Consider the following 25,631-nt stretch of genomic DNA (forward strand, 5'->3'; position numbering starts at 1 on the left):
TCCCACATTTGTATTATCTGTGACCTTGCTTAGTGTTCCTTCCAGTCCTGTGTCTAAGTCATTAATAAAGATGTTAAAGAGTGCAGGGCTGAGGATGGAGCCCTGTGAAAACCCACTAGTGACAGGTCCTAATATGCAAATACAGAAAATGAATAGTAACAGGACAGCAATCCAATATAAATTGTTTTGTTTTCTGTTTGCTAACCTTTCCTAATTTCAAAAAAAGATTTAAAAATGTAACGGAACAACTTGAATGTTCCCCCCCGATAATTGTAAATAGATAAGCTTCATTTATTGAGTGAATCTTGAACTTACATAATTTTCACTGGCATGCCCTGCTTATAAATATGCAGTACAACTTACCTGAATCAGATACCATAATTGCAAAAGTGCCAGAATTAAGGTAAAGATTAAAACTTCATGTTGTCAAAATAGAACTGCATGAATAATGCCTTAGATATTTACTTGCAAAACTTTAACTCCTACTTTCATCTTCCTTCATATACATTTCTTCAATATGAAATCGTAGAATCGTTTGGGTTGGAAGGGAGTTTAAAGATCATCTAGTTCCAGTCTCCAGATACATTTAATGTGTTAGCAGTTTGCAATTCCTAGTCACAACAGAACATGCTAAATAGTCTGCCTACACCAACAGAGTTATATGCATTCACAGTACTCAGCACACACACTGTATATAATATTTTAGTTTTCATAATGCTCCAGGAGCTTTTCTTTTTTGTGGTTAGGAGAAAAACAAATCTTTGCCTTTGAGATTTTTTACAAATTCTATTAGGACAAAATGCACAAGCTGAAATAATTAGAAGCTGAAATAAAGAACTAAGATCTGAATAAGGTAATAACATAAATGTATCCTCTTCACTCGTGTAATTTAGATTGCTTGCAATATGCTTCACATGTCTAAATTAGCTTTTTTCCTTCGAAGAAGTCTGCAGAAGCAAGCTCACATCCATGAGTTGTAACTGCACAGTTGCAATTTTAGCACTCATTTAATATTTTGCAAGTGTGCATTTCAATAATTTTATGTGGAAATAAGTAGGATTATATTTTTCTTTATTCTGTTGATTTGCTACTTTTCTGGGATGTGCCATGTTCCCTGCATAACAGTAATAGCATAAGCTATGATAAAAGGCCCTATTTTTCCCCTTTTATTATAAACAAGGTGTCTTAAAGTTGTGTGTGAAAGTTTGCCAAAACCCTGAGATTTAGTGCAAAGGTTTGAGAGGCTAGTCTTTTATGATTTTGAAGTAGTGATGTATTTGTTATACTTAATGGAACATGTGCTTTTCTTTTAGAAAGTATACTTTAATTTCAAAATTTTCCTTGTTACAAGGATCAGCAGATCAAAAAATATTAATGAACAAAATATTTTGGCACATTTTTTACTTCCTACTTCTACAAACTATCAATGAACATTTTTTTCCAGTTCAATTTCATGGACATGGATCTATTAGTTTTCTTGTCTTCAGTATCTGGTACTGTTAAATTCTGCACATTTAACATTCCCAGTGAGGATTCAGTGGTTTTGTTATGATTCATTGATTGCATTTTCTTGGTGGTATATTTCCCTCTTTGAACTTTATGAGAGGAACCTGATTTGTTTGTTTTGTTTTGTTTTTTATTTTGGCCACAAAATCCTGTTACTAAACCCCCCTTTTTTTTACTGCAGCTGTCAAAAACAATTGAAAACCAAGCCAGCAGGACTTGGAACACTGTTTTTCAAGCTTATTTTAAAAAAATGTTGTTGTGACATTTTTATATTTACATTGCTAAGTTTAACTGGTGACTTCTTAAGCAATAGCCTGTAAATATTTTACTAATTTAGGTCTCCCAAGAATTGTTGAAATTCTGTGAAGCAGCACACTCTCCCCAGTCTTCTGGGAAAAAAAGTTTATAAAGATCTTTCAGGTTTTGCAGTAGATCTTCATGTTTAGCTAAAAACTGTTAAAAGCTATTAAGGTTGCATTATCAGTTGCAGTTTAACAGCCAGCCTAAGGAGAGGACACATAGTAAATATTTATATGTAAACTCAGAATACAATTAAAGCTGTATTATTCAATTGCCTCTTTTATTGAATTTCTTATTTATTAAAAAGAATAAAGAAAATGGGAAAAGAAAATAATATGGACCAACACGGTGGTGAAAATACAGAAATTTCAATACATTATGAAGGCACAGTTCATGCTTTATTTTCCACAGTTAAATCATATAGATATTTTCTGCAAAGACATATTCTGCAATATCATCAAAGCATTAATATTATTTAATAATTTTCAGTTTTCTTAATTTATATTTAGTTTAACATTTTTCATTGCTCAGACTTGTTGTTCTGTCTAATATCAGGGAAGGAAGGAAGGAAGGAAGGAAGGAAGGAAGGAAGGAAGGAAGGAAGGAAGGAAGGAAGGAAGGAAGGAAGGAAGGAAGGAAGGAAGGAAGGAAGGAAGGAAGGAAGGAAGGAAGGAAGGAAGGAAGGAAGGAAGGAAGGAAGGAAGGAAGGAAGGAAGGAAGGAAGGAAGGAAGGAAGGAAGGAAGGAAGGAAGGAAGGAAGGAAGGAAGGAAGGAAGGAAGGAAGGAAGGAAGGAAGGAAGGAAGGAAGGAAGGAAGGAAGGAAGGAAGGAAGGAAGGAAGGAAGGAAGGAAGGAAGGAAGGAAGGAAGGAAGGAAGGAAGGAAGGAAGGAAGGAAGGAAGGAAGGAAGGAAGGAAGGAAGGAAGGAAGGAAGGAAGGAAGGAAGGAAGGAAGGAAGGAAGGAAGGAAGGAAGGAAGGAAGGAAGGAAGGAAGGAAGGAAGGAAGGAAGGAAGGAAGGAAGGAAGGAAGGAAGGAAGGAAGGAAGGAAGGAAGGAAGGAAGGAAGGAAGGAAGGAAGGACTTCTGTTTTGATGCCTTTGTTTAAGTGAATTGTTGGTAATTCACTTAGTAGATGTTCTAAGTGCTTGCCCATTTCCTCACTTTAAAGAAAAAAGCCCCTTTTAACAGGAAGGCATTTTCCAATAATTTTTCACTATGCACCATGAGCAGTCACTGCCTGAAATTGTACAGGAGGTTTTCTGTTGCTTCCTCTCTGCCTGGTAAAGTAGGTTGTAGTAGACAGCATCAAACTATTAATTCATAATCAATAGGCACTATACAGGGATGAGAGGTTAAGCATAGGAACTGTCACTTCATTAGTGAAGTTACACTCCTGTATTTGAATCCATCTCAATCTTCAACATGCCGTTAGGTGAGCCATTGAAAGTATGACAGTGCGTCATGGTGCAAGGCTCCTCCTCATCTACTTTTTCATCTTCACAGTTGCTTCCACTTCTTTATTCTTCAATGCTGCTTGTCCTCCCAGTCTTGGACTACCAAGAGGCCACATGGCTCTTAGTGTTCTCAGTCACAGAGGCTGTCAGATATCCCCTTCCCATGATTTCCAAAAGAGGTGTTTCATGCATACAAAGGGAGTTGATGGACAGGATACAATTGGTAGTGAAAAATATTTTTTCTCTTTTTTTAGGCAGGTTCATCCCATGTTCTAAAATTTAGTATCTATCACCACTTGTCCAATCCTTTCAGGCACAGAAGTGTGACAAGTGCTGCAGTTCTTATTTCTGAAGAAGTGTGCCCTGGCTCACTGGAACCACAGTCCTAGGGGGTTGAACTTCTTTGTGGACATCAGTAAGCAGCCTGCTTAGGTTGCAGTAGGTTTGGGTGTAGACATAGGAGATCATGAAATTATTTTTCTTGGTAGGTCATTGCAAACCATGGAATCATAGAATGGCTTGGGTTGGAAGGGCCTTTTAAAGGTCATCTAGTCAAACCTCCCTGCAATGAACAGAGACATCTCCTGATACCTTAGAATGCAACAGAGAATGAAACTTTAAACTTCACCAGTCTTCCTCTTCTTTGTGAGGTTTATTTCAGAAATAAAGATTTGTAAGGGTTTCGTTTGTTGCAAACTTAAAAACAGTGTAGGTGACATCATAACTGTTCGGAAATGTTTCATGTTTTGTTTCCTATTGTTTCTTCTTGTTTCTACTATAAGGAAACCAAACAACAAACACAAGGCTCACAGCTTTTTCAGCTGGGCAATCTGGCATTTTATTACCTGAATCTTATGATGTTACTGTAGTGTTCCTTATTCTTCGGATAATTCTTCTGAACTTAAGAAGTTCAGTATGATTTTGTGAAAGAAAAGTCCCCTGAAGATTACTAAATGGGGAAAAAAGCCCTGTGTCCGGTTAGGGAAGCGCCTGAGTTGTAAATGGGAGAATTGCTGGGAGAAGTATTATATCCATCCAACTTTCTTGGCCCTTCTTAAAAGCAAGGCCAGACAAACTTTTTATATACCCAGTACAGTTCCTTTTAGGTTCTTGATGAGGTGACTGAGTTTTTCCAACATCCTCATATTTTCCCTGGATTATGAGTTTTGTAATCTAATCCAAACTCATAATGAAAATACTACAGCCTATCTTTCAAATTCTCACAATTTGAGAATTTGAAAGTTTCTCTCACATTGTTTTTGTGTGAATCACTTACAAAATCTTGTGTTTACTCTAAGGACTCTCCTACTGTAGTAAACTACAATTTTATTACCCTTAATAATTTATTACTGTACTGCAGCCCTCCAAACAGAAAATTAATTTTACAGATTAACAAGGAAATTATCTTTTCTCAACAATGAAGGAGTGACTAACAGGGGACACTTCTAGTTGTTTGGTAAATTGAATGAATGAAATTTCACCAAGTTAAATATCAAGCTGGACTATGGTAAGTTTTCAAGCTCTAACAAGCTGCAACTAGAGCTACATAAACTGCATTTATCTGTATTGAATTTGTCAATGCTGTCAGTGTTTCTTAAGCTTATAGTAAGGAAACAGGGACATATTTCAAGGAAAGTCAGGAACAGTCAGGACAATGATATATGCATGCATATATACATTTGTATGTATTTAAGGAGGGTGTGGACTACCTGTTGCTTAAATAAAATCTTCCATCACTTCTGGTATTATAAAACAGTCTGATAAGTATACCAAAAATGGGGACCAGCATGATTGGATTATATAATACCCAACAGAATTGCTTGTCTGTGTCTCAGTTACATCACCGTAATTTTGAGCTGACTTCTCCACATCATAAGTCTTATCCACGAAGGTTTATCCTTAGTAGATAACTCACTTGGACTTAGAGTAAAAGTCATATCAGGGAAGGTTCATCTGCTCAGAATAACCCTTTGGGATTTCTTTGGGAGTGGATTATTTGTTTTATATTCGTATGAAGAAAACTACGAATAATTATACTATTTTGGTCCATATCAAGACTATTTATTAGCATTCTCTTTCTTTGTGCAATTCTGATTTTACGAACTTAAAAGAATTTGTGGTTTTTTTCTGATATGTTTGCTCTAATTATTGAGCTTTTGTTGGATCAAAATCTAACAAATGGGTATACAGAACTTGAAGATCCAAGGCTTTAAATGATGCCACAGTTTCAACTCTGTATTAGCTCTTTGCAATACTGATAACTAGGCAATTGTTAGCAATGAGGAAAAAAAAGAACAGAACTGTACCAATATTCAGTATGTGGCAAAAAGCCAGTATCTTTACAGTTTTTCTTGTGAAAATGTTATGTCTGTATGATGTGGGGTATTGCCTACATTCAGAAGGCCCTTACTATTTGTGCAATATTAAAAAAAATGGCTAAAGGGCTCCCAAACTGCTGTTTCTGGAGCAATGCCTGTAAAAACACATACCCACTTTTTGTTGATGCTTCATAACTAATGTGGAGAGGGGCAGTGTCTGGCCAAGCAGTGTGCAGACCTGGCAAACATGGACTTTGAATTCTGCTGCAAATATGGTAACACAGGGGCTGGCTCTTTTCAGTTTCTGGGGAACATGTGGGGGCAAAAACTTACTTTTGTTTTCCTTATTGCAAACTTTGTCCAGGCAGACATCTTCCTGCCAGCATTCCCTAAATCTTTTATGCTGTAAATACAGTGGAGAACATAAAATGGAGAATGTGTGCATCCTTAAGGACAGATTCTGCACATATTTTTGAAGATGAATGAAGTTAACTGGTTCAAAGTCTATCTTGTGGGTCTCTTGGGCTGAGAGGAAGTTGTCACTGTAAGTTTTTTGGGGTCTGATGTCTTATGTTTGACTTGAAAAGGAAAATAACAACAAATCAAAGAATAAGCTATTCTTATCATTTCCTACAACCCTGTAAGTGGCCAGAGCTGGGACCACTTATGTAACCATGTGTCATGGTTTGGCACTGGCTAGATGCCAGGCAGCCATGAAAAACCATTCACTCATTGTCCTCTGTTATAATTGAGCAGAGGAGGGGGAAAGAAAAAACCCAAAAGGCTTATGGTGTGAGATAAGGATTAGGAGGAAACACTTTAAGGGCAAAATAGGTTCAAAACTTAAAAGACAAAAGGAAAAAAATATAAAAAAAAAATTAAAAGAGGAGAATGCAAACTAAATAAACCCTTAGAACACCCTTTCTCCACCCCACTCCCACTCTTCCTTCCTTCCCACTGACAGTGCAGGGAGACAAAACAGGTTTTTTAGTAATTTTTTTATTCCATCTGTTATTTTTAAAAAATCTTCAGTTTGCTTAGGAAGAAGAGTCTCTTCTGTTATGTTGTGGGGTCCTTCTCACAGGAAACAGTTCTTTGTAACTTCTCTAACGTGGTTCTAATTTTCAGGAGTAGCAGTCCCGCCCGACCTGCTGTAAGTGAATACCTCCCACGGGCAAAGCAGTCTTCCCACAACCGTTTGCATGGTCATTAGTTCATGGAATGTAGTTTTTTTAAGGATGAGCTGTCTAGTTTGAAAGCAAGGACTCTCTTTCTCTATCTCTGGAAGCAAGGGTCTTCTCTCTTTCTTCAAGTTTCCCACTAGATTACAGCTTTTCAGCTTCCACATGGTCCAGCATGAACACCTTTTCTCACAGGCTGTGAGTGCACCTCTGCATCCCCACATGTACTTCACAAATTACAGGGAAACGTTTTGTTATAGTCCTTACCATGACTTGTAGAAGAATCTCAGCTCTGATGCCTGGAGTACCTCCTGCTCCTCTGTCCTTTCGCTGACCTTGGTGTCCCCATGTTGCTCTCATGTGTCTTCACCTTTTCCTTTTCTCTGACATAGGAAAGAATTGGGGTCCGTAGATTTGGTTGTTATCAAGTTCTGTGAGTTGAAAGATTCTTACAGGGTTGATCCCATCCAAGCTCTGCATTGGGGAATTGCTTGTCATGACTTTTGCTGCTGGCCATGTGGTCCTTGCCAGCACAGCGCAGGTGGCACCAACCGCCGCAGTGCCAGCTCTGTTCAGCACCTCTCTTCATGTGGGGCACTGAAAGGAGCAGCTGCTGCTGCTGCCTCTGTCCTTATGCCCTCAGCATGGCTAGTTAAAACAGCCAAGCAAGCACAGTTTGCTGTGGACTGTGCTGAGATAGCCCTGGCCACATGATCCCAGTCACACTGGGAAGGCCCCCAGTGGCCACCTTGCCACCCTGGGAGGAGAAGAAGGAAGAGGAATTGCATGTATTTTTTTTTTCCTTCTTAAGTATGTAATCACAGAGGCATTACCAACTACTTTAATTGACTTATCAGCATGCCTATTTTTAGACCCAGCCCGCAATTGACTTTGCCAGGCATAGAGAAAGCGTCTACCAGCTTCCCACAGGAAAAATTACTTCTGTGGCTGGCGTCTTCCCTCCCCAAAAAAAATCAAGTCATGCAAAACCAACACACCATAATACTTTCCTTCCTTTCCCTTTCCTCTCAATTCTTAGAAATCAATTTTCTCTCAAAATTTCTAGAGCTTGCCAAAAGTTCTTCTATTCTTTTCCAAAGTTCAACATATTTTTTGACTTCATGTGTGCTCTTCCCACCACTTGGTTTGTTGAGCTGGGCTGTGCTCATTCTGCCCCTCATACCTCCCAGACATCCTTCTGCTGGTCTTCTGATCCCAGGTGGGGTCACAAAAGCCCTGAGACTGCGACCCAGCTAGAGCAGGACAAGGGCTGCCCACCACTGGAGAACAAGCTCCAAGGTTAGCCACACACAACAAAACTATGTTCTGTGTCAGTAATTCTTTAAAAAGTGTTTTTTCCAAGGGCACAGCAGCTGAAACTCTGTGTTTGTGGTTTGCAGAGATCCCCTTGGTCTTGTACCTCTTTGCCCTGATTTCCATCACCTGGCTGTGGGGAGGACTGCACATGGCTTACCGACAACTCTGGATGTTAGTCTTCTTCATCATCTTCAACAGCCTGCAGGTAAGAGCCAGCATCTGGTCCTTTGGTCTTCTTGCTGACCTAGGGGTGTTTTCTTCACTCACATTTGTCATTTTGGCTTCACCAGCTGAACATCATCCAGTAACTCACTGTCACAGTGTGGAAGTGCGCATTCTGTTTACTTCTCAAACAGACATATGGAATGCATATTAAAGCAAGGGATTCATTATTTTTAAACAATAGCACTATAATTACATAGATTTCATTTCATAGCTAATACACTCAGAAAGAAAACTACTTGCTTCTGTATGTAAATGTTACTGAGATAATAATACCAGTAAAACTGAAGTACCTGCAGCCTTTGCAAAATCGCTATTTCAATTTTCTGTAGATGTTAATACTAATAATAATGATAGTAATGATGATAATAATAATAATAAAAACAACAATAATAATAATAAAAACCACACAAATATTTTAAATTCTAAAGGCATAAGACAGAATCTTTTTCCATTGTAAGAGGTGAGCCTTGAGGCTTGGCTTTTCTCATATAGCAAATAACTTTTATTGAAAAAGGAAAAATAAATACTAAATGTTCATCATTAATAATAAAAAAAATATAAATAGCTCTTTCCAAAATTTTACCCGTATAAGTGTTTGGATAGAGAAACCAATGCATTGCAGCACTGCATTTGATACCATACTGCTAATTGCTGAATTATTTCTAGAATAATGGTTATTATATCACAGATGGGAAAATACCTCTGATGTCAGGAAACAGTGAAATTAGCAGGAGATTTAAATTTATATATAAAAATCTTTCGAGGACAAGTACTTCTGGACTCAAATATGCCATTCTTATTTTTTTAGAATAGAAACCTCTGTGACAACTTTTATTTCCCAATATTAAAAACCTTTATACCCCATCAAATAAAAATTAAGTAAAAAGGCATATTTTCACAAAATGTATTTATTTTATATTGAAAACGTGGGTGTTTCCTTAGGCAGTGTTAAAATAATTTTAAAATTACATCTCAGAAATATTTTTTTCAATAATAAAAAAATGTACTTTATTCTCCCAGAAATATATTTGATTTTTCTGTATATATTGTTGTTTAATTATTATATATATATAGACATATCAATATGTACTTCTGCTCTGCTTCACCAGTAGATGTGGTCTCTTTTGGAATCTTGCCTTAATGATCATAACTAATATCTGGGAAATAACTGTATATTTCAACAGACCTGAAGAAGTTAATACAGCATCTTTATTCACATTATGTCAATACTGATCTTCCACATCAAGAAAAGAAACCTTTTACTTTTTTTCTTTCTAGCCCAAGAGAATCAGTAAAACCTGAACTATATAATAATTTTTTTCTTTATTCAAAGAGGGTAAAAACATTTCAAATGCATAGTCTCTTCCTGCTTATTATTTTAAACTAAAACATGCATGACTGGAGCTCCAACTCAAACAGTAGTAAAGAAGAACTTTATTTTCAACTATGAGGAGCTTAATAACTTATACACCATGCATTACAAGTGGATTTTTATCCTTTGTTGGATTTTTTGTCATGTAAAATGTAATAGAACAGTATCCATTACATTTTATAACTATTTCCTAACTGCTTTTTTAAGTATAAAGCTACCAAATACTTAAAAGGAAAACAGTTTTTTGGTGCTGCGTACCCTGGGAGAAGTTAAAAAAATAGAGTAGCTCTTTCACAGTACTACAGTTTTTAAATTTGTTTGTTTTAGTAGATGATTGTATTCAGTGCTTTGTAAATCTCTATAGTAAAAGAAGCTTTAAAAATATCTCCTGGAATGCCCCCACACTTTAAATACCCATCCCATATGGACCATTCTATTCTTTTAAAGTTAAGATTTATCTAGTCAAGAAATGGAAAAACTAATGTGTAATTCAAGTGATCAGACATACAGCATGAAATGAAAAACAGGGAAGGAACAAGGTGAAAAGCCTGTAAATTTCTTTAATCTATGCTATTCATCAAATAATCAGATCAAACTAAGTCAGAGAAAATATCAGCATGCAAAGTCTTTATGTAGAACAAAATTATGTATAAACAATACTGAATAAGGTATTTTTTTAATACTGAATAAGGTATTTTTTATTACTGAAGGTTTTGCTGTAGGCAGGTGCAGCTTCAGAGAGGACTTTTAGACCATGTTCCTACTGATGAGGGGCTGGTCCTGGGGAGTACACACTTCCTGCTGAGAGTCGTTCTGACCCAGAGGCTATGCAGAGCCATGTGTATCCAGCTCATGAACAGTCATGTCCAATGTCCTTTGAAGATTTAATCTCAGCCAATCTGTCTGTGACTGGGAAAGGAAGTGGGACTCAATAGTGGATAACACATTTTCACAATGATAGCAGTAGAAACTACCTGTCTTTGTCATGCATTCTGTTGGCATCTTATTCTCGTGTCTTTGTCAGCTCTCAGAATTGATGATTGTTAAAACAAGGCTGTTTTTTACAATAAAAGGTGGGTTTACCATTTATTGGTGAGCATTTCTGTTACACAACAAGCCCTGTTTCAGCTGGAAAGCAATTCATTGCTCTTTAAGAGTTTTTTTCATGACAGGAAAGAGGAGATGAAATAGATTACAGGAAGTAGATGCCTGGTTCCCAGCTGTCCAGGAGCTATGGACTGTGTAAAGAAGCAGAACGTGATCCATTAAAATGTGTTGGATATTCAAATAGATTCAACACAAGAGATTGAAAGGACGCTGAATATAATCCATTGTGTTTGTTTAGCCCTATGACATGCATTTCCCAGGGAATGCACTTGCTTGAAAAGTCATCCACTCAGTACAAATTGTTTCCAAGAACTTCCTGCAGGAAATGGTTCCCATCAGTGACAAGTTTATAGTAGGAACTATTCTAGTACATGGAGAGGAAAGTAACCATTTCCCTGTAACTTCAGGAGTAAACATGCAAGTGAGAGGGCAATGGCTGATTTACAAAATAAAAACATTTAGAAAACCATGAAAGAAAAAGAAGTGTGTTGGGTATTTTGAATTCCTTAGCAGTCTGCACCTAATTTTCCTATCCAGACAGCATCTGGGATGCAGAAACTCCATTGCTCTGGCATGATAAGCCTTGTGAAACAGAAAAAATATTTACCTCTCTTCTTAACTTACAATTGTCATTGTGGATTTATTCGATTTATTCACAAGATACATGTTTATCTGGGGTCAGGAGTGAAAGAATAAGCTGCTATCTTGAGTACGCCTCTCAAATATTTGAAATTTCTCAAGCTCTTTTGCATGCACTATACCCATCTAAATGATCACCATGTTTTTCCTGTAGTTAGGAGAATGTTTATGATTTGTATAGCTGACATCAACAGAGGCCTATTTGCATTCAATGGATCTAAAGTTCAGGGCAGTGGTTGGATCTCTTCCTGTTGTTTGTAAAAGGGTCAAAAAAGGACTTCAGGTCCATTCCTAGGCTATTCTCTGCAGCTGATTTTCTTAGTATAATCTAGATATTTCTTTGGCTATATTGCTGGCACACTGCACTACACACTTCCATCCTCTATAACTTAAGAATATATCTACACTGTAAACTACAAGTCATTAGGTATGCCACAGCTACCCCAGTCACAGTTTCCTTGCAATAAGTCCCAACACTCCCCTCTCTTAGCAATAATTTAATTAGTTTAATTTTTCAATAAGTAATTTTGAATTGAAACCTTACTCTTATGAAATACTGTGATATTACCCACCAACAGTATAAAACATCTATTTTTCAGGAATATCAGGGAAAAAAATAAATGACAACTGGTAGGTAATCCATTATTAGTGACGGCATTCAAAAATTCCTTTTGTGGTTTTTTTAGATGATGCAGATAAGGGTTAAATGTCTGCCTGTTCTGTGTTTGAGCATACTCGACATCTCATGTCCATGTAATAAGCATCAGTGTTACTTGCAAAGTACTTCTTCCCAAGAAACACAGGAAAAATGTGGAAGAGCGGACTGGTAGTTTTCCAAACTGGGCAAATGGCCTGACTTGCCTAACGCAATATCTCAGTTTAGAGATAAATTTTGCAAAAAGTTCCAGAAGTCAGCTTATTTTTAGTAGATTGCAATAAGAGAAAATTCAGACATTTGGGTACAAATACCTGAAAAGCCTTTAACAAGAAATATGGGAATACAGAAAACAAGTGAACGGGTGCACATCCAAACCTGACATTGACTGGAGAAGATGAGATTAACCAAACTTCATTAATTAAACAAATTAATTAAAATAATTAAAATAACTGTGGCAAGCGAGAATGGGAGGAAAGGCTAGCTTGAGTAGAAAGGGAGATAAGATATCAAAGAAAACTAGTATGTTGGAAAAAAAACCCAAAACAACAAAAAAAACCTGAAATATTATAATGAAACAATAGAAAATATACTAAGAGAAATCAAGATGACACAATTTTAGAAGGAGAAATAAATTTTAAAAAATACCACATATTGTGATAGTAAAAAGTGAGTAAAGATACACTGTTCTGTAAGTTGCTGAATTATATTATGCAGGAAAGCAAAAGTACACAGTTTATAAAGCTCATGCCAGTACCAGTCACAAATGAAATACGTATTTTTTCCTAGAACATACTATTCAACTCTGGGATGTAGCCTGGGGACACAGAGAGGGCCACCACTATAAATAGGCTCACTTCCTGTGTCTTATGACGTGTTCTGAAAGCTTCTGCTCTGATCAGTGAGAGGTAGACTAGAAGATCCCATGCAGTGGTTCAGATTATCAAAGCCACACAAAACTGAACAGGACCCAGTATTAGGCAGACATGAGATGCTGAATGTAAAAGGCTGCCTACAGATTTTGCAAAAGGTGATTCTACACTGCAAATTAGCCCAACAAAAGGCAATGGAGCCCTCATAGTAATGCCAGGATGAACTACAATTTATATCAAAGCTGTCAAGAAAAGGACATACGCTTGTTCAAGTAGATAAGAGTCCAACCAAATCTTCTGTCAGCTAAGTGCACAAATCAAACACAGTTAAACACAGGCCAAACAATTCAAATAGTACCCCAGACACAAAATAAAATACACATCCAAAGCAATTCACATGTGCATTTTGACATCTGTTCAATAAAACTGGTGGCTTCTGGTGGCTTGGATTCTTAGCTGGAAGGAAAGACAATAGTATACTCAGAGCCGCTCACTTAACCTTGAAAGTTGTTCACTATTTGCAATTTTTTAAAGTAAAAATAACTACAGTAAAGCAAGTAAAGAAAGCATGTCACTTTTGAGCCTTCACACTTTTTAACATCAGCTAAACTTCTTGGTTGTAGTCTTGATTGGACAGTAGCATTGGTAGTATGCATTATAGTAGCTGTGCAAGCACAAGCTGTCCACGAGACTTGATTACACTGTGAATCAAGAGAATGCAACAATTTTATATCCCTTTTTCTATGTTTGCAACTTCTTTCTTTAAAAAGAGTCCTCTCTGTTCCTAGTTACCACCTGAAATGTACTTTAACACGTTATTTCTGTAATTACTTATGAAATTATAGTTAAAGATTCCATTTAGCTATTCAAGTCCATACATAACTGACCCAAAATCAGTCTACAGCTGAAGACAAAACAAAGAAAAAAGTCTGCAGTGTCAAGTAAAAATAGAAAGCATTTTTAGGATAGAACTGAAATACATGAGAAATTGATGTCAGAAGAGTAGTTTGTGTTTAGAGCTGTGTTTATAATGTGTTTAAATAATACACAGTGAAAAAGTGTACTGAAGTGGGCATTGATTTACTGGATTTTCAACTAATCACAGAAAAAAGCATTTAGACTTTTAAGTGACACACTTAAAATAGAAAAATGTGGCTATAATACATTTTACTGTAATTAAATAACATTTTAAATCTTCCAGCATCCATGAATTTCCTTCATTCATTCTTGAAGAATTTTACATTAATATATTTCAGGAAAAATCTCTTAACACCAATTTTTTTGCAACAGAAGGTGAAAAAGCAGTTTTAGCCATTCTCCTTATCAGGTGTTAGTAATGACCAGAATTATGTAGCATGTAACAAGTAAGAAATGCAACTATAATTGCTGCAATGGGTGGAAGTATATCTGCTAAAAAGGACTTGGCATCAGGTGTGTTCTTTTAATTTTCCACCTCTGTCAATATGAGTCGACTTTTCTCACTGTGAAGAATAAAATAACAACCCAGTTAGTTTGGTATCTGTAACAAACCACTCATCAATGCAAATGCTTATTTTACAGTGAAGACAGAATAGCTCTTTAAGTGCAGTTGAGAATAACTTTGCTAGCCTAGGAAATAAGGAATCAAAAGTTGTCCAAACCAGCACAAAATTAGCCTAAAAGAAAATCTTCAATGGATTCTTTTTAGAAGTGTTTTCCTCTAAAGAATCACAGATTCAGCTAGGTTGGAAAAACCCTTAAGAGATCGGGTCCAACCCGTGACCCAACACCACTTTGTCAACTAGACCGTGGCAGTGAGTGCCATGTCCAGTTGTTAAACACTTCTAGGAAAGGTGGCTCCATCACAGTCACAGACACATTTTATGAAAAATCCTTTCTTTAGGGTTTTTTCTCCTGAGAAGCCAAGAGGCCTCAGGACCAAAATGTAAACAATAATTATCTGCTACTGTGGAATGCAACAGGTGCATCTGTGACTGGTCTCATGTAGCTTCTAATTAATGGCCAATCACAGTCAGCTGGCTCAGACTCTCTGTCCGAGACACAAGCTTTTGTTATCATTCTATTCCTTTTCTTTTCTATTCTTAGCTAGCCTTCTGATAAAATCTTTTCTTCTATTCTTTTAGTATGGTTTTAATATAATATATATAATAAAATAATAAATCAAACCTTCTGAAACATGGAGTCAACATTCTTGTCTCTTCCCTCATCCTAAGACCCCTGTGAACACTGTCACATACCACCTCCCTGGGCAGCCCATTCCAATGCCCCATCACTCTTTCTCTGAAGATCTTCTTTCTAATATCCACCCTAAAACTCCACTAGGGTAGTTTAAGACTATGTCCTCTTGTCCTTGTTGGTGGTGTGGACTAAAGATACGGTAACTGGCCAAAATAAATAGTGACTCTTAGAAACAGTGGCATGATATGAAAATAGGTTGTCTTTAACTCAAAAATGGTTTGGAATGCAATGAAAAAAGAATCCTGAAATAAGCCTGGGAGACTTCTATACATCAGCAAAACTTTTTATGCTACAACAATGGTTCAGTTACATCTTGTGTTCTAACTGTGTTTTGATTTTGACAGCTAGAACCCTGTCATTTCAATAGCAGTTTTATTTATAAGTTTCAATAGTGTCTTATTTGTAAGATAAGATGCTTATAAATAATAGCTGGTTTAGATGTATTGATATTATCCTACCTGGACAAAATAAAAGCAGCAGATCTTTTTAACTCATAGCAGGTATTTAAATACAGTTTCTCAGCAAAATTGAAGGAGTAAGATTTAAGGAAAAATATGGTGAAAATAAAATAAGGAAAGTATAAAAAATAATAATACTGGATCTTGATACAAAACTTTACTTGAATTTTTCTTGTGAGCATGGCAGAAGAAGTGCTAGTATGGCTGTTTTATTAAAGAGATTTAGGTATTATTGTTCAGAAGACTGATGTATCCTGTGTAATGAAAAGGCTGAGTTTTAGTCTGCAGAATGACTTAGTAGGAATTCTGTGCAATCCAATCACACTAAGTGGAGAATTATGCACTAAGATACAAGTAGTGAAAGAATTTCTGCTATGAATTGATAAGCTTATATATATATATGTATATACATATAAGAAGTAGAAACTGGGATGAGTGTTTCACTTAGCTCATGACAAATGCAAATCAGCAGCATAATATAGGTCTGAAAGAAGCAAATGTAATGCTTACTTTGTAAACAAGAGCAATTTAAATGCTATTGTAAAGGGTATTGGTGATGCATTATTTGGGATCCTGTGGACATTTCTAAGCCCATTGGTCAAAGAGATGAATTCTGTACATTGTAGCAGAAGGGGAAAAAAAAGCATGAGCAGGAATGTGAAAATCATATTTCAGAAGCCTGAAAGAATTTCACATGTTATCTGTCATCTATTGCCTGTGTCAATATTGGCCTTGATCCAGTAGCTATATAATCACACTGGTGTCATCTTGCATGCAAAATAGTATACCCTAGTTTTTTAGTGACTTCAGTCTGTTTTCAGAATTTAGTCTAATTAAGAACAACATTTGAGTTCCAGCATCTCGGTTCTGTTCTGAAGGCAGTATGATGTGAGAGCACAGGCAAAGCATTGAACATCTTTCCTACTTGCATTCACCTTGCCAGCATCTAATAGCAGTGACAGCTGTGGGACAAACACTTAAACATCTAACCTGCTCAGAAACATTGAATGTGGTGTGACCTCATACCACTGAGTTCTTCAAGATATTCAGTGTTTCCATCTGTTAACAAAAATTTCATTAATTTAAGGTGTTAACTGCAGTGTTAACTGTTGTAAATCATTTATAAGTCAGTTTGTTTGTACGTATGTGAATGTAATGTTGTTAGTGAACCACCTTCCATATAGAATTTTTGTGATGGATTACATTCTCCAAAATGGAACATGTGAACAGTTAGATGTGAGGTTTGAATATAACTGTTTAGAAGCAACTCTCTCAGGAAGTTTTCTGATGCATATGAGGACTGCATTTGAGTCTGGAAGGAGCTGAGCAACTGTGAAGCTGGAGCTAACCACAGTTGGATGAAAATTGCTAAATTATGTTTTCTTTACTTTCAGCAAAATGTCAAGTATTGCTCTTTTGCTTTTGCCTTTACAAAGGTCAATTGGATTTTAAAAAGCATCAAATCAGCTTGTACTAACAGCTGGTTGTTTATTTAAATCTTCAGATATGTTGTTTTGTTGTTACAACAGAGACACGAAAAGTTTTAGTGACAAAAATCCTCTATTATAAAACTAGGAACCATACTGGAAATTTTTCCTTTTTCTTTCTATATCTTCTCAAAGAAGAGTGGTCAAGAGATTTAGCTTGAGAGATTCTCTGTGTGTGGGTGCCTATAACTGTGTAAATAAAGTTCATTACCTACTGGAAACTTGCTAATGTTTTGATTGTACTTCAAAAAATATGAAAGTATAAAGCAAGGTGAAAATTGTGACTTATTCTTATATAGGTTCAAATACTTATCATAACTGGTGGTAGATTTTGAAATTTTGGTATTTCTTATGCCCCAGAACCCTCTGGGATTAAGATTTTGAGTTCCAGAAAAGAGAAAATTGGCATTGTAATACAGAGTGATTTCATTCTAAGTAAAGCAGAGCCAGCAGTCCTTGCAGAACGTTTTTCTCATTCCTGACTTCTGAAAGGTAACAGGAAATCAGTGATTCTCACCATGAAGACTTCTGCTTTCCTTTAGAGCTTTGTTATTTTCACACTAGCTTGTCTCCCCCATTATTAGCCAAGTAGGCCAATGTATGTGACAGAAATTTTTACTTCATAAAAGGAATATGTATTTACAGATCTGTTTTTAATTCTCTAATTCTCTCTTTTAAATTCTTTAATTTCTTTTAGTGAGCAGAAAAGACTCCCCAACACTGGGTACCTAATTTATCACACTGATGTCCAAAGACTTTTTATGTGGTCAATAACAAGGGAAATGTGATTCCAAAGGATGCTTCACCAGATATATGTAATGTTCCCACTTTCACTTAGTATAGCATTTCTGTATTTAGGCTCTGCGATTTCATGCCAAAGACAAAGACGTTAAGCATCTTTGCCCCTTTCTGCCTGGATTTTAAAAAAATATAAACTAGACGTTGTATACATTGAAAACAGAAAGTCTGAAATCACCCGTCCCAATATTTTTTGGGTTATTTCAGAATCCCTTTTCATTTTCCCCTAAGAAATAGGTAATCTCAGAAGGAGAAACAAATTATTTTTATCTGTATTTCTGCAGGGTCTTTGCTTTGCAGATAAGTACAGTGTAGAAGTCCTTCACAAAGCTCCAAGTAAGGCCATTGAGTCTTGATGAGATATTTGGACCACTTGAAGATTTTTTTAAGAATCACTCTCTAAAGACATAGTCTAAACTCTAAGAAATAATCTAAAAATGTTTTAACCAAGATCTAGTTGTGTGTGCTAAATTTTGTCTGAAGTTGTTATACTAATCCCTTGAAAAACAGTTTAACTGTCCTACTTTCCTTGAATACACATGAAAACCAACTGAGAAAGTTTCTTTAGAGTATGTTATGAAACCTTAGAAATATTTAAATTAATTAAAATTTTGACAGTTTTGCAGCAAATATGTTTGTAGTAAACCACAAAATTATTTGGTATATTTAGACAAATTTACAGAAATTTGAAAAAATAAATATGGAAAATGAAAACTTGGAAATGTAGTATTTTTACTAATGTAATATAAATTTTAAGTTCATGTGTGTTAAAGAAATTTCAAAGAACACACAAATAATAATTTTCTGCTTGTGCAAATCATCACAACAGCACACAATTATATATGAAAAGCAGAGAGTAAATTATTTTTTTTACAATTATTTTTATAGTTCACCTGTAGATAGCCATGTCTGTCTGATCAGCCTGTCAATCTTCAGAGATATGTATTATCATTTCATTATAGATGGCAGGAATAAAAACTATGGGAAGATAAGTGACTTTTCTGGGATCAATGCAACACCTGCAATATGAAGCAAACTTAATGGCTCCTACATTTCCTATTTGTTCTTAATTTGTTAAACCACATTACCACCAATCTCTCAGTCTGTATTGCCTCAAGTACTTTGTTTTTTGGAATGGATTATATTTTCTAATTGGAAACCAAAGTTAGTTCTAATAGAACATTAAATTCCTGTAACAGTAGAAAGTAGAAGGAGCTGTGGGATGAATGATTTTCAGGACAATCTAAACAAAGACCCTCTTCCTGGAAATGTCTCTTTTTAGATTACCACCCTCATTTTCATTGACAAAGAGCATTAGCACACAATAAACTATGCCACGTTTCTGGTGTGGTTTAGCTTAATTTGTAAAAATTACTTGTAATAGATAAAATTAGAGGGAAGAAACCAGCGTTATCATACTTGCCACAAATTTTACTTTTGGTAATGTAATTTTGTGTTTAATTTTACCTGTAGTTTTGCCTGTAGTAATTCATTGTGCATGAACCTTAACCTAATGCAGTGAGTGCTGTTGCAAATAACCGAATGCATATGCTTTAAGGAGTTCTGTATCTGAATTCAGAGGAAGGTTCTGTGTGGAGCAGTTATTTAACATATAGGGTGGAAGTTCATCTGAATGTTAAAACTTGCATTTTTGCTGATTGTTCAGAGAACAATTGTGCCTTGTGCCTAGCTTATCAATATTAAATTACCTTTACATAAGCATAGTTATATAGTTATTTATATAGATAATTATATTATCTATATTATATAAATTATAATTTAATTATATAGATAATTAAAGGTAAATACAAATATATATATATATTAATATAAATATTTGAAAATATTTTTATGTCTTAGCACAGACACTACTGTAAAAAATCCTCACAAGCTGTTGTAGCTTTGAAAGATTCTTAAGAAAAAACATGGACTGGGTGTGAGGTGTATGTGGAGAGAGAGGCTGTGGTTTTACAGAGAGAGGCCTTGGAGAAGCTGTCTTGGCTGAGTTAAGTGGTGTCATTACGTTACATTTCACTGAAGTCTTCTGAGGGAGCCTGTATCAAGAACCACCATCCTGGTGTTGGTGGAGAAGACATTGTGCCCAGTATAAGAGCAGAAAAAGAAAAAAACATGCTCAGGTTCTTACCATTCCCAGTGTCCTCACTGCCATGGAATATTGAACATCACCCTACAAATTTCTGCATTCATTAAATTATATGAATTATTGTAATTATTAAATACATTAAATGACACTGCCACACCAGCCTGTGAGAATTCCAATACTTCCCTATGTCACTGGGTTTTATATAGATTTATGTTTTATCTGTTTAACATAAAATTGCTTCAAAATCTACCTGCCTGGCAAAGTTTCCCTGTCTCACTTCAGAATTTCTTGCAAATTCCTTCAGGAAATTGTTTTTACATCTCACCAGGCTTTTCATTACTTACTTATCAGCCCATTTCTTCTGCTGACTTCAGCAAGGAGCCAAAATGCTTCTACAAACTTCTGAACTTGCAAATTCTGGAGGTGGAAGTCCAATTAGGTCAGTATTCCCCATCAGATCTGACTTGTAAGCACCTCCAGGCTTGTCGAGCTCATTTCTCTGTGTTGGTCCTGCTCAGCTGGCAGAGCCAGTTCTGTCTGGAATCAAGTCTGCAGGGAGGAACAAGGTTGGAGTTTTCTCCCAGCTTCAGTTGGTGGAGGGATAATGGCAGAACTGCTACCTGTCTTGCTGCCACTGGGAACAAAAAAGTGCAAAGACTGACAAAGTGAAAAAGTACTAAAGCAAAAAACAAAACTTGTCAGAGCCATGCACTCTCCTCTTGACCCACACTACAGCTCTGCAGCTGGCGGCTGTCTGTGTTTGCTCTGCACTGTACTTGCCATGCAGCCCAGATAGCTCTGTGAAACACTTTGGATGATTTGGCAATGAGAAAACATGATCCTGCAGAGCCAGCAGGGCCGTAGAAAGGTGCTGGAAAAGAATAGATGGCAATCTTCAGCCCTCACACAAAGTGGAAGGCCTCAGTAGGACATGTATTATATGCTAAGCAATAGGAAAAGCTAAAATAAAAACAAACAAGCAAAACAAAAACAAAACCAAAAAACCCTCAGAAACCAAACCAAAAACAAAACAACAAAAAACAGCTGAGAAATTTATTGCTTTTAAAAACATGTGAAAGTCCACCCTTCAACAGTTCCTATAATTTTTTTCTTTGAAGAAATCCTCCACAGATAGCAGGAATGCATCACAGACCAGGTCAAAATATTTTTGTTAAGTGCTGCAAACATGTCTTAGGTCATTTCTGGCATTAATCCTGTGCAGAAAATTTCTAAGAAGGAGAAGGGAGCTTTTCATTTACCAAGGGCAAGGAGAACCAACAGTTTTGATATCTATTTCATGACTTACACTATCTTTTGCTGACTATGAGTAAAGCTACTTTGTGGCAAAGTTCAATGAATGTACCAACACGTAGAAACTAAATGTTTCAATTGCTCAGTTTTGAAATATATTTATATATCCTTTGTCATTACATTGGTATGTATTGACATACAATTTGTGGTTTTATTAGTAGAATTAATAACTAAATACTAAATACTATATAAAATATTAAATAATATTTAATTATACTATATATACTTAGTTATGTTATGTCGGCCATTACTCTCCCAAGTGTTGTACTTGTCTCAGAAATGCAGAGGAATCCCTGTTTAGAACCATTGGAATTGCCTCAAATGTTAATTTAATTTGCTTTCTATTTTCTGTAAATTTTCCTTGTTTTATATTTTTTTTACACTTCATTGGTGTTTCTGTCTGAGATTGTTTAAAAAGTCCTGATGGAAATTTTTGTGGCAAAGTTCTTTTCTATTTAAAAAAACAGTTGTAACACACAAATGCAAATTCTAGAAAGCTTTCTAAAAAAAGCCTCAAGACAATGGTTTCTAGTAGAATACTTGACAGCAATGGAATTGACTCCACCTGAAGCAAGTTTGCTGGCAACACCAAGCCATGGGTTGCAGTTGACATGCTGGAAGGAAGCGATGCCATCCAGAGGGATCTTGACATGCTTGAGACTGGGTCCATGCAAACCTCACAGAGTTCAACAAAGCAAAGTGCAAGGTCCTACACTTGGGTCGTGGCAATCCCAAACACACCTACGGGCTGGGCAGAGAAGTGAGTGAGAGCAGCCCTGAGGAGAAAGACTTGGTGGTGATGGTTGATGAAAAGTTCAACATGAGCTGGCAGTGTGAGCTCACAGCCCAGCGAGCCAAACGTGTTCTGGGCTGGATCCAAAGGAGTGTGGGCAGCAGGAGAAAGGAGGTGATTCTGCCCCTCTGCTCTGCTCTTGTGGGACCCACCTGGAGTGCTGTGTACAGTTCTGGTGTCCCAACAGAAGGAGGGTGTGGAACTGTTGGAGCAAGTCCAGAGGAGGGTCAAGTTGATAAGAGGACTGGAGCATCTCTCCTAAGAAGACAGGTTGAGAAAGTTAGGGCTGTTCAGCCTGGAAAAGAGAAGGTTGTATAGAGACCTCCTAGCAACCTTCCAGTAACTGAGGAGAGCCTACTGGAAAGCTGGAGTGGGACTCTTTATTAGGAACTGTAGTGATAGGAGAAGAATAATGGGTACAAACTGAAAGAGGGAAAATTTAGGTTACATATAAGGAAGAAATTTTTCTCTGTGAGGATGGTGAGGTACAGGAAACAGGTTGCCCAGGGAGATTGTGGGTGACCCTGGTACTGTTCAGGGCCAGTTTGGATAAGTCCTTGGGCAATCTGGTCTAATGGGAGGTGTCCATGGCAGCTGGGGTCAGGACTAGATGATCTTTAAGACATATTCCAAACCCTTAGCATTGTATGATTCTGTGATCAAATCCCTATTTAGTAATGAGTCTGTTTTTTATTTTACTTTGAGTACCACTCCCTGTGAAAAGAGATCTGAAGTGCTCTCTTGAGGTACATTTTATTCTCTCCTTGCACAGACTGGGGGCTTATTATCTCAGGCCAAAAAGTGAGTTATCTCCATGACAGAGCCAAATTGTACCTCTGCCTTCTCTTGTTCACCTAGTTGTCAGATATAGAAGGACATATAGTCTTTGTCCTCATTTTTGCTCACATTTCCCTTTTCTTGAGGAGCATACCTAACCAACACAGTTTTATCTTCCTGCTTTATAAAGCTTGTCTTCTGCCATTGCTGAATCTGTGGAAAGGTAGTAAGTATCTATAGGATTTTTTCACTAAAATCAAAGGAAGTAGGGAGTATAAATTGCTGACAGTTCCCATGAATGTCACTTAACGCAAAGCCTGCTATCCAAGAACTGTAGTAATGAGAAAGTCAGTTGTCTGGCAAAATTGCTTCTTGAAATAACTTACACATCTGTTATTCTGGTTGTAAAAACAATAAAAAATTAATTTTAAGATATTTGCTGGGGTCAGTTTTAACTAACGGATGGTTGAACGTGGTGAGACCTTGTTTGGTTCCCTACAGCCTTGCATGTCTGTGGCTCTTTAACTGGCTGCAGAATCACTGAAGGGTTTTCCAAATGGTCAGAGAATGCTGGAGTACCCAAACACTCATTCCCATCAGTCTTGCCCTAAAATACTCAAGCAGAAGATATGGCAAATAATTACACCAGTTATCTACAACCCTTCAGTTCCATCCAAGACGGAATTTTTTTTAAGGATTCTTGCATTTATGGCTTCTGAAGTTGCAGAGTTGTTATACAGCTTTTTATGGCACTGCACTAAAATACTCCTAAATAGACAGTTTATCCAATTTGTCAGTCAGAGTAACAAGAATCAAAGAGACAATGGTAGGCATAAGAGAGATTACAACACTGAAAGAATTCCTTAAAGGGGAAAAATGTTGTTATAACAATAACTTCTAGCTTTACTCTTTGACATTTTCTCTAATGCCATAAACACAAAGTTAGCCTCTGTCTTTTGACTCTTCCAGTCACGAAAAGCCTACTTTCTATTCCCTGTTTCTATTATCTCTGTGTATCAGTCATTAATACACATAAAGATAAATTACTGCTTTAACAAAAAATAACAATAAAAATAATAATGTGTTGCAGGAATAGTTCTTTTTTTGGCTGTGCACTGTGATGCTAGTATGTTTGGTCTTTAAATGTAGTTTTTGCAATTGCTAGCTTCTTGTTTTAGTGTTCAACTTGCTTTCAGATATAACTAGAGAATCAACTGTTCTGAGACTGTTAGGGAATCTCTTGAACCAGGACCAGATGTTGCAAAGGCTTTTTTCATCCAACTTTTCTTTGGGAAAGAAATAAAAGCAGTAGTAGGTTTGGATTGGAAGGTATGGTCTAAAATGTGGGTTTGGTTATAAATGTTTATCATGGAAAGCAAGTATGAGAGTAAGTATTTGAAAAATTTTACTAAGTTTATGTGAAAACTCATGACTTCTGATATTTCTAGGAGTTGAAAAATGTATGAGCATAACCTTACTGTTTGGTCTTCCGTTCCTTTTTGTGTTTGGTTCATCAGTGACAAATAGTTTGGTTTCGTTGGTATGTGATCTGGATACTTTTTGGTACCAGAGAGGTCCTCCTCATAGGATAAAGCACAAGAAGAACCTAATGCAAAGAGGACCTCAAAGGATGTTGTCTCCAGTTTCTGTTGCCTGTGCAGGAAAGAAAAATGAATAAAAGCAGAGGGGGAAAAAGTTCATAGGCTAAGAACAGGGGCAGAGATGGGGAGCAATGGGGTGCCAGTTTGCTTTGTCTGATCTTATTTGTTCTTAACCTTCTGCCACCATTTGTGGTTGCTGAGATTTGATAACTCTCACAGAGTCTTACTGACTCTCTGTAAGGAGTGGCTGGAGCCAGAACTGTGGGGGAAATTGCAAGCTGCTTCTAAGTGCTGGCTCTCTCATGTTTTCCCTACACCTCTCCCAAGTTCCTGCCTTCGGTGTTCAACTCAGTCTTTCTTTCTCTGTTAAGCTTGAAATACCAAAATAGGGCTTTCTTTGTATTTCCAGGATGACTGCATTGGAAGGAAGGGACAGAATCTTATTCTATCTCAATCTACACAGTTTGCAAGTTTGGCTAACCATCTGTATTTTCAGTGCATTTTCAAGCTTAACATCCCTCTTTTAATGCTGAATCTGTGCTCTTGAAACAAATAACAATAACTGACCAAAAAAAGTCCCAAAATTGCAACCAAAAAACCCTAAAAAAAATGGAATAAAAACCCCTAAGACCTTTTCCATTATTTACAGTGCTGAAATGAGAGGTAGAAATGGCAGTTGTGTTGGAGTAGTTACAAGTGTGCTGAAAGCTGTGCAAAATATTTATAGTGAGTACTGAATATCCAAGCAAATCTGGTTTTTAAAGATGTGCCAAAGTGTGTGAACCTGTCAGGTAAGACTTAGCGAAGTTTAGCTTAAATCTGAGATGAGTGCAGTTTGCCAGAAAGGAATTTATGGCTTTGGCTTTGAGCAACAGTTGCAAGATTCAGCATGGTGTTGGTATAGCTGGCTCTGCATAAAGAGAAACTTGGCAGTGTACACTAAAGTTTCAGATGAGACATTAGTATTAGGAAAACTTGTTTAAAATGCTGAAAGCACATTTTTTTCATTATTACAGAACATACCTGTAACATGTTTATCTGTGGAATTAAAATTTTACCAAAACTGAAAGCACTCAAAATAAGTATATCTCAGTGCAGACCTGTAAATGCGCTTTCAATT

At 36.6% G+C, this 25,631-nt stretch overlaps 1 protein-coding gene across 1 annotated transcript in view; it reads left to right on the forward strand.

Moving 5' to 3' along the window:
- Positions 1 to 25,631, forward strand: part of ADGRV1 (adhesion G protein-coupled receptor V1) — a 287,213-nt gene that overhangs the window by 245,105 nt on the left and 16,477 nt on the right. Inside the window, exon 90 of the mRNA XM_036402940.2 lies at positions 8,158 to 8,279. Coding sequence (XP_036258833.1) covers positions 8,158 to 8,279 — 122 coding nt within the window. The remainder of the gene's footprint in view (positions 1 to 8,157; positions 8,280 to 25,631) is intronic.

This window comes from Molothrus ater, chromosome Z (genome assembly GCF_012460135.2).
Source record: "Molothrus ater isolate BHLD 08-10-18 breed brown headed cowbird chromosome Z, BPBGC_Mater_1.1, whole genome shotgun sequence".
NCBI lineage: Eukaryota > Metazoa > Chordata > Aves > Passeriformes > Icteridae > Molothrus > Molothrus ater.